The 10,000-nt window shown below is 52.9% G+C and overlaps 1 protein-coding gene across 1 annotated transcript in view; it reads left to right on the forward strand.

Annotated features, from left to right (window-relative positions):
* Positions 1-10,000, forward strand: part of LOC146272805 (inositol 1,4,5-trisphosphate-gated calcium channel ITPR1-like) — a 55,420-nt gene that overhangs the window by 28,566 nt on the left and 16,854 nt on the right. Inside the window, exons 40-42 of the mRNA XM_084704104.1 lie at positions 920-967; positions 2,153-2,285; positions 4,250-4,452. Of these exons, the coding sequence (XP_084560230.1) occupies positions 920-967; positions 2,153-2,285; positions 4,250-4,452 (384 nt within the window). The remainder of the gene's footprint in view (positions 1-919; positions 968-2,152; positions 2,286-4,249; positions 4,453-10,000) is intronic.

The raw sequence follows: 10,000 nt of genomic DNA on the forward strand, positions 1-10,000 counted from the left end.
AAGTCAAAATACTTATGGACCGCACTGCACATAATTGCTGCTTAGTGATCCAGAAGATTTGTTTGTAATGAGTTTCTTTGTTGGAGAGCACTATGGCACCTCAAACCTCTATCCGTTTCAGACCCTCTAGTCTACTGTCCTGTATTCTGACTCTGACCGTGGCACAGAGAGAACCAGAATCCTGTGTGTCATGTTGGCAGAGCTGGTGTTTATTCTGGTATCTCTCCCTCCCTCTCTCTCGCTCTCCATCTCTGTATTGTGTAGGTGACAGATGGGCCCTCTAATCTCCTGTGTGCCACTGTTATGGTGGCCATTATGTAACCCCCCCCCCCCCCCCCCCCCCCCGCTTACTGGTCCTGTTTATGTAATGAACAGGATTTCAATGGAGTGTAACTTCCAGACTGTGCTGTGCTTGGCACAGTTTACAGGAACTCAGACAGGATAGTTGGTACTGTGTTTCAGGGAATTTGTGTTTATTACTTAGCAGAAGTGAAAAGTGAACAGCAGTCTCAACATTCTGATAAAAGGACTAGGAATCAGGAGGAAATACTTAGTTAGGCAATGGAATAGTAACTGAGCATGTTCTTTGTCTCTGCTTGTAAGCAGGCTCATATCCTGTAACTCCACCCTTCACTTCCTGGTTGATAGTCACGACCACTAAACCTTCCCACCTCTTTTTGACCTTCACCTCCCCCTGGAATGACCCAGGTCTAACCCCTGGTGAAAGGCATGGCATTGCTTACAACAGCTTCCACTTTGCATGCTTAAATCCTATGATTCATAGAGGAATATATTTCTAGTAAATATGAACTCTGTGTGTATGGACATTGTTAATTCCATGTTGCATGATGACTAACCCTGTGATTGTGTCTGTTGGCCCGCTGGCTTGGCTGTGCTAACCTTCCTCACTGCCACCCAGGAGCTGGATCAGAACCAGCCCCAGAAGCTACTGGAGGACCAGAGGAGGGTAGGTACTGATCTCAACACCACCAGAACCAGAAGCCCCTCTCACCCTAACTTCAACACTGACCGCTGGGCCTGCACACTTCATCAGCTTCAACAACCGTAGAGATTAGTTCAGACATCTCAGCCCCGAACTTTGCTTCAAATTATACTTGGTCATGCTTCACCAAGATGTGGAACGTTTTTTTTTTTTTTTTACGCTAAACCTAATCTGACTCTTTATCCGTTAACCTAATTTGGGAGGAAATTCCCTCAAAGCTGAGTTGAAATGATCCAGTTGTACTTCACCAACTGCATGAAGCACAGCTGGATCATCGGGGGGGTGGAGCTTAGGGAGGAGAGACTACACTACCTGACTTGGACCCAGTATAGGTGGAGAACATTTGTGTTTCCTCTGAGCTGCCTGTCCTCAGCATGAGGCTCTCTGACAGCCTTCACCTTCACAGCTCAGTGTCGCGTGGGGAAACAGGGACCCGGGTCAAGGATGTGCTCTCCTGTTCAGGTCTTCAGTGCTTATCCTCACGCTCATGACTGCTGTTGGGCCCACTGTCAGTGAAAGCCTGAAGTACCTGTCTCTCCCTGTCTATCTGGGACAAGGCAGTCCTGTGACTATCAACATGTAACCATAGGAACAAGACTTGCATAACGTCTCCTTCATTCTCTTTCTTCAAGTCCCACCCTGCCACTTCCTTCACTTTTTACAATTGGTGGTCTGTCAGGTAACTGTGGGCCATCGTTGTTGTCATGGCAATGGCCGTGTCGTGCTGACTCTCCTGCGTCAGAGGATGAGTCACATAGTGGGAGGCGTGGTCACAGGTTGATCAGTCTTAAAACAGGACCTCAACTCCTACATAGAGATGAGCTTCACAGCTGTCTTGTGTGAGTGTTATATCTAGTGCTCTCTATATCGCTCTGGATAAGAGCGTCTCCTAAATGACTAAATATATCTGAGATTGTCTTGTTAGACGGAATTTCATACTTTACAGTATGATACTTCACTTTAAATCCATGCATTGCAAAACACAATGACTCTAAACAGTGCGATTCCATTCAAAGGGGTATTCTTGCCTCATGCCTCGGCCTTTACAGGAAGTGATATCGACAAACCAAGTGACATGGTTCTTGCCCTCGCCCTCTCCTCTGTCTGGCATCATGACAGCCAAGACCTCTCTCTCCTTTTTCTCTGAAGGGCGAGGCACTACGGCAGATTCTGGTGAATCGTTACTATGGCAACTTCCGGAGTGGGGGTGGGCGGAGGGACAGCCTCACTGCCTTCAGCAACGGACCCCTGAGCCCTGTAGGACCTGGAAAGAGCCAATCAGGTGAGGGGAATCTGCTGTTGTCAGGGTGCGCTATGGTTTGCTGTTTATTGGATTCCATCTTGTCAACCTCCTTTCTGTCTCTCTGACCGTTGGGTTTTATATGGTGGTTCATACTTGGGGGAGCAAGGCCACAGAATTATAACCTGTTGAGCTGACTACTTCACACTATCATAACTCAATCCAGTCAATAGTACTTGATCATGTTAATACGCTTTGGCCTGTGGATCATCATGTCACAAAGTGAAAAGGAAAGAGAAATCCTTAGAGGAGCTCGCTCCCATTCTAGTATGGGGATCCCCAGTATCAAACCTCCACCATCTTAGTGACATCAGAGCCTGCTCTGTCCCCTGCTGTTCAGCCTCCAGCAGCAGCACATTCCCCTTCTGCTGTCTGGGACTGGGTCCACCTCAGCCTGGTCTCTACGCATGTGTGTCGAGATCCTCCTCCTACTGTTCTATCTCAGCTAAGCAGCTCCAGTATCTGAGGAGGCCCTGAGAGGGAGAGCACCCAGTGTAAAGGCTGTCCTCACGTCCCTGCCACCGCACCAGAGCTGGTATCAGACAGGAGATAAGGCCTTCACACTCACACCTGTCTGCTGTTAGGAGTGAAAACACTGACACAGCTCACCTAGCCATGATGCTTTCATCACCAGAAATAAAAAGGCGTCTGTTGAGAAATATGTCTGAAAACAAGGCGTTTGATTATGTTTGTATGCTTTTATTTGATTTGAACACAAATGAAGTTCAAGTACGTGTGTTTGAAGCCTTGTTTTCATAGTATTTTTATGAACAGGAGTCTAGGGCATTTGAAATGCAGTGATAACATATTGACCCAGTAACCAGCATATATGTGGGAACAGGAGTCATGTTTGGGCCAGATGGCCGTGTAGTTTCCTATTCAGCGTTGTTGCCACATTGCACAAAAAACAGACGGAGACTGAATATTCATGTGTGTGGTGTAATCATGTTTTTCTATACACATTTTTCTATTGGTTCTCATGCCAAATAAAGTGTGGTACAGTTGGAGCACTATGGCTGGTCCTGGGAAGGTTTCTGGTTCACGTTCACATGCACCAGCACTGACTCTGCCTGGCCCACTGCCAGACCACAGGAAGTCTCCCCCTTCCCTCTCTGATCCATTTGTAGCTGTTGCTAGGTGATGGGCTGCTACTTCCTGTGTAAGCAGTCTCATGCTGCACCTGTTGAAGCCCTGTCCTAGAGCCCTGTTCTAGTCTTACCCTGAGAACTGTCTGCACGGCCCTATGCAGGCCTACATGTGGTCTGTCTGCACGGCCCTATGCAGGCCTACATGTGGTCTGTCTGCACGGCCCTATGCAGGCCTACATGTGGTCTGTCTGCACGGCCCTATGCAGGCCTACATGCGGTCTGTCTGCACGGCCCTATGCAGGCCTACATGCGGTCTGTCTGCACGGCCCTATGCAGGCCTACATGCGGTCTGTCTGCACGGCCCTATGCAGGCCTACATGCGGTCTGTCTGCACGGCCCTATGCAGGCCTACATGCGGTCTGTCTGCACGGCCCTATGCAGGCCTACATGCGGTCTGTCTGCACGGCCCTATGCAGGCCTACATGCGGTCTGTCTGCACGGCCCTATGCAGGCCTACATGTGGTCTGTCTGCACGGCCCTATGCAGGCCTACATGTGGTCTGTCTGCACGGCCCTATGCAGGCCTACATGTGGTCTGTCTGCACGGCCCTATGCAGGCCTACATGTGGTCTGTCTGCACGGCCCTATGCAGGCCTACATGTGGTCTGTCTGCACGGCCCTATGCAGGCCTACATACTGTCTGTCTGCATGGCTCTATGCAGGCCTACATGCAACACATAACTAGCCTATGCTGGTTCAGATGAGAATGTGACTAAGGGCTCAGCACTGCACTATATAAATGATGTACTGCAAATAGCATCCATATACCTTAAATGATTCTTGTCACGGCCATGTGAAGGTGCCTTCACCCCAGGTCTGGGTGCTCCGGGGGCGCTGAGTCGGGGCGAGATGAGCCTGGCAGAGGTACAGTGTCACCTGGACAAGGAAGGCGCATCCGACCTTGTCATCGACCTCATCATGAACACCACCAGCGACCGTGTCTTCCAGGAGAGCATCCTATTGGCCATCGCCCTGCTGGAAGGTGGCAACACCACCATCCAGGTCAGTCACACCCACCGATCAGTGTGTGTGTGTGTGAGTGTGTGTGTGTGTGTGTGTGTGTTTGTGTCTTTCTGATAGTGCTTTTCTACAGTAGGGCAGCATATGATGGTGATGGTAGAGTTGATTCATATGAGGTGTGTGTAGGTGTGCAGGCCACTCCATCAACACATCACTATCATCACCTCTCCTCTGCTTTCAGTTTCCCATCATCATTTATAGACGGACTTGATAAATGGTTGCTTTGGCAACCAACATTGACGTAGGCCAGTGGATTACCCCCCTGAAAGATAGGAAAGGAAAATTGTCTCGAAGTGTGTGTCAGTGCATATTTGTGTGTGCATGCCTGTTTTTCTGTGCGCTCTCTTTCTTTGTCTGCCTGTCTACCTATCTGTCTGCCTGTCTACCTATCTGTCTGCCTGTCTACCTATCTGTCTGCCTGTCTACCTATCTGTCTGCCTGTCTACCTATCTGTCTGCCTGTCTACCTATCTGTCTGCCTGTCTACCTATCTGTCTGCCTGTCTACCTATCTGTCTGCCTGTCTAACCGTCTGTCTGCCTGTCTACCTATCTGTCTGCCTGTCTACCTATCTGTCTGCCTGTCTACCTATCTGTCTGCCTGTCTAACCGTCTGTCTGCCTGTCTACCTATCTGTCTGCCTGTCTAACCGTCTGTCTGCCTGTCTACCTATCTGTCTGCCTGTCTACCTATCTGTCTGCCTGTCTAACCGTCTGTCTGCCTGTCTACCTATCTGTCTGCCTGTCTAACCGTCTGTCTGCCTGTCTACCTATCTGTCTGCCTGTCTAACCGTCTGTCTGCCTGTCTAACCGTCTGTCTGCCTGTCTACCTATCTGTCTGCCTGTCTACCTATCTGTCTGCCTGTCTAACTATCTGTCTGCCTGTCTAACCGTCTGTCTGCCTGTCTACCTATCTGTCTGCCTGTCTACCTATCTGTCTGCCTGTCTACCTATCTGTCTGCCTGTCTAACCGTCTGTCTGCCTGTCTACCCATCTGTCTACGCTGTTGCATAAGAAAGCAGCTTGTATAATCAGATTAGAGTGAAGAAGGCGCTGTAGCGTAGATAATGCCCTGGCTTCCCACAGCTAGCTGGGCTGCCTCTGCTGCAGAACTCTGTCACGTGACCTGCTCCTGTTACATAAGGACTGTGTGAATGAACAATGAGGAATGTCTCAAGCTCCAAAACATTCCTGCCTCCTTCTCCTCTCCTCTGCTCCCTTTCCTCCCTTTCTCCCTCTCCCTCTCTCCCAGCTCAAGCTGGGTCATGGTGGCCTCTGGAACTGGGGCAGTGGGGAGACAGGGTGAGGGAGAAAGGGTGAGGGAGACAGGGGGAGGGAGACAGGGGGAGGGAGAAAGGGGGAGGGAGACAGGGGGAGGGAGACAGGGGGAGGGAGAAAGGGGGAGGGAGACAGGGGGAGGGAGACAGGGGGAGGGAGAAAGGGGGAGGGAGAAAGGGGGAGGGAGACAGGGGGAGGGAGACAGGGGGAGGGAGAAAGGGGGAGGGAGACTGGGGGAGGGAGTCAGGGGGAGGGAGACAGGGTGAGGGAGAAAGGGGGAGGGAGACAGGGGGAGGGAGACAGGGGGAGGGAGAAAGGGGGAGGGAGACTGGGGGAGGGAGACAGGGGGAGGGAGACAGGGGGAGGGAGAAAGGGGGAGGGAGACTGGGGGAGGGAGTCAGGGGGAGGGAGACAGGGTGAGGGAGAAAGGGGGAGGGAGACAGGGGGAGGGAGACAGGGGGAGGGAGAAAGGGGGAGGGAGACAGGGGGAGGGAGACAGGGGGAGGGAGAAAGGGGGAGGGAGAAAGGGGGAGGGAGACAGGGGGAGGGAGACAGGGGGAGGGAGACAGGGGGAGGGAGAAAGGGGGAGGGAGACTGGGGGAGGGAGTCAGGGGGAGGGAGACAGGGTGAGGGAGAAAGGGGGAGGGAGACTGGGGGAGGGAGACAAGGGGAGGGAGACAGGGTGAGGGAGAAAGGGGGAGGGAGACTGGGGGAGGGAGACAGGGGGAGGGAGACAGGGGGAGGGAGAAAGGGGGAGGGAGACTGGGGGAGGGAGTCAGGGGGAGGGAGACAGGGTGAGGGAGAAAGGGGGAGGGAGACAGGGGGAGGGAGACAGGGGGAGGGAGACAGGGTGAGGGAGACAGGGTGAGGGAGAAAGGGGGAGGGAGACTGGGGGAGGGAGACAGGGGGAGGGAGACAGGGTGAGGGAGAAAGGGGGAGGGAGACAGGGGGAGGGAGACAAGGGGAGGGAGACAGGGTGAGGGAGAAAGGGGGAGGGAGACAGGGGGAGGGAGACAGGGGGAGGGAGAAAGGGGGAGGGAGAAAGGGGGAGGGAGACAGGGGGAGGGAGACAGGGGGAGGGAGAAAGGGTGAGGGAGACAGGGTGAGGGAGACTGGGGGAGGGAGACGGGGAGGGAGACTGGGGGAGGGAGACAGGGTGAGGGAGACAGGGGGAGGGAGACTGGGGGAGGGAGACGGGGAGGGAGACAGGGGGAGGGAGACTGGGTGAGGGAGACAGGGTGAGGGAGACAGGGGGAGGGAGACAGGGTGAGGGAGACTGGGGGAGGGAGACGGGGAGGGAAACAGGGTGAGGGAGACTGGGGGAGGGAGACAGGGGGAGGGAGAAAGGGGGAGGGAGACAGGGGGAGGGAGACAGGGGGAGGGAGACAGGGGAAGGGAGACAGGATGAGGGAGACAGGATGAGGGAGACTGGGGGAGGGAGGGAGACAGAGGGAGACAGGGGGAGGAAGACAGGGGGAGGAAGACAGGGGGAGGAAGACAGGGGGGAGGAGGAGTGTGGAATAAGAGGAGGTTGTACGGGGAACTTGGAGAGAAATTGGAGCTCCCTCTGACACAATTTGTTCCGGAAAGAATGCTTAGAGTTAAGTTTTCTTAGTAAGAGAACCAAACTTTACTATAAATTAAGAACATATTTCTTAAGGACTGCACAGACCAGTTAAAAAGTTTTGCAATACTTATATATTAGTTTTCTGGTCCGGTCATGTAAAACTTAACAAAAGCAATTACAGTAGTTCAAAAATAGAGAGAGAGAAAGATGCAGAGACATAGAGCATAGTGAGGCTGCTTCTGTCTGTGTCCCCCTCTTCTTGATGTCGAGGTGTGCACCTGTTTTGCGTTGGTGCACTCACGTAACCATAGTTAACCATTAGCTCATGACCTACATACTGGCCACAAATAAAACATGACACACACACACACACACACACACACACACACACACTGCTGTAACAGAGGCGAGTGTTCCTGCCTGCTTCCTGCTCCAGCCATCCTTGGAAGAGTCCAACTGGCTATAAATCAAGTTGTGACATGGAAACTCGTGACATTCACTCTGGTCACACATCAGCATGGAAGCAGCCATTGTGCTGCTGTCCGCTCTCAGAGCCGGACGCTGGCCACACCAGTGAAGGCTGATTCGGGCCGGTAACCGCGTGGTGGCAGATGAGCTGGAGTGGTGCAGCGCTGAGAGCAGAGACTGGTCTCTCCTGAGGATCGGCCTCTGACTAGACTGGAAAGTAGTTAAGACACAGTGTCAGGGGAGGCGACGTCTGGAGGTCAGATTGACTTGAGATTTCTGCTGATGTAACTGCAAGGGAGAGAGAGAGCGGAGGGCTGACTCCCAGAGAGCCGCGGTAGGAAAGAAGAAGAAGACAATAGAAGGGAAAAGATGGCTGAAACTGAGTGAGGTCTGAAATGTGGCACTGCCTGACGAAACCAAGTGGGAGCCAGGGAGGGAGGCTCCTTGGGTATAAATAGCTGTTATATAACATCCCTTTGTTGATGCCAAGAAGCGAAACGGAAGGAGAGAAGGGAAAGCGCTGTGACCTTGTTTTTTCATCCCCGCTCCCTCGCTCATTCCACTAGGGGGTTGTCTCCATGGATACAGACAGGCTCTCTGTTTACCCAACACTGCAGGGGGGGCTGAGACCGCTGTCCCACTCACCCGCTCTCCTCTGTCCTCCACTTGCACTCTTTCTCTCTCTGTTTCTCTCTCTGTTTCTCTCTCTCTGTTTCTCTCGGTCCCACCATCACTTTACGGTCTAGTCTCCACTCTGTCCCCTGTGTTGCTTCATTCCCAGCCTCACATCCCTCCTGCCCTCCAGCTGTAGGTGCCATCCCAACACAGACGTCCATGAAGCTGACTTCCTGTCAAGTGGAAACTGTGTTGGAGACGCTGAACGACACTCCCTTCCTCTGCATCATGAGGGCCTCACATGACCTAGGCCAGGCTTGTGAAGCTACTAGACATATCGACACGTCGGTGAAGTGTGCAGTATTTTCTATGTCATAGTTAGTCAAGTTGTTGGTGCAAGTACATGCTAGGTGATATACATTGCTAGCGCAGTAGTAAGTGCCCAGAATGTCCCTGGTGACTCCAGTTAGATCTTGGTTCCTGGATGACGCACCCACGCTTACACACCAAACCACACCGCTTTGAAGGCTCAGTGCCCCGGCCTCGTGTAACCAAGTCTGGTCCTCGACCAGCAGCCCTGCCAACCCCTGCACCTGGAGCCTATTCCAGCCCTAATCGGCAGCTTAGTCCAGGGAGTGCTGTGGGTTTAGCGGTGGGGCTCTCCTGGTGGTGAGCCCCCTGAAGGCAGAGAGGTAGGTAAGGAGGGAAACATAGACATGATTACATAAGAAAAAAGTGGTGTGGTTGGGTCCATTCCGGTGCTAGAGAGAGAGCTATAATGACGTGTGTGTGGGCGTGTGTGTTTGCTAATATCATGTAATTTACCTTTGTTCGTTATAAGAAGAAGCTAACCTTATATCTCCGTGTGTGTACTGTGTGCACATGCAACAACATATGTGCATGGGCACGTTACTGTATGGTGTCCGTGTGCACCAGTGTCCGTGTGTATCAGAGTGTGTGTGTGTTGTGTTTGTGCTGGGCATGTATGAGTCTCTGTGTGTGTGTGTGTGTGTGTGTGTGTTATGTAAGCGACGCAGTTCTCCGCGGGTGGAGGAATGGAGCATGGTGCAGGGGGGAGGGCGGGGGAGCTGTGAAGAGCACTTGTCTCTGGTTGGATCAGTCTAATCGGTGTGTGTGTGTGTGTTATCCTGGCCCCCAGCCCTGTGCGCCCCCCCCCCCTTCAGACCCCAGCATCCCACCCACACATAAGCTGTCTAACAGAGGACAGGGTTACGTGAGCAGAGAGAGAGAGAGAGAGCTTTGCATTGCATTGCAGCCCCCCCCTTCTCTGTGCTAGCCCTCCCTGCAGTGGGTTGTGAGTGGGATGCCAGCAGTGCAGTTAATCCCCCCCCCCCTGCACCACCATCCAACTTCAGTTTATTTATTACAAGTGAGTCTCATTGGCAGCCCCCCCCCCCCCACACACACACACACACACACACACTGTCTCACACTCCACCCCTTCTTGTCTCCTCATCTCCTCCCCGCTGATGGCAGAATGTGTACGTGCCAGAGAGATGCCGCTCAGTGGTGTCTGAGGAGGGCGGGGCTCTGGAATCTACTGGTGGGGGGGAGCACGAGCACACAACTATGTCATTGTTTGGCA

Source organism: Hypomesus nipponensis, chromosome 9 (genome assembly GCF_054491055.1).
Source record: "Hypomesus nipponensis isolate SF chromosome 9, ASM5449105v1, whole genome shotgun sequence".
NCBI classification, from domain to species: domain Eukaryota; kingdom Metazoa; phylum Chordata; class Actinopteri; order Osmeriformes; family Osmeridae; genus Hypomesus; species Hypomesus nipponensis.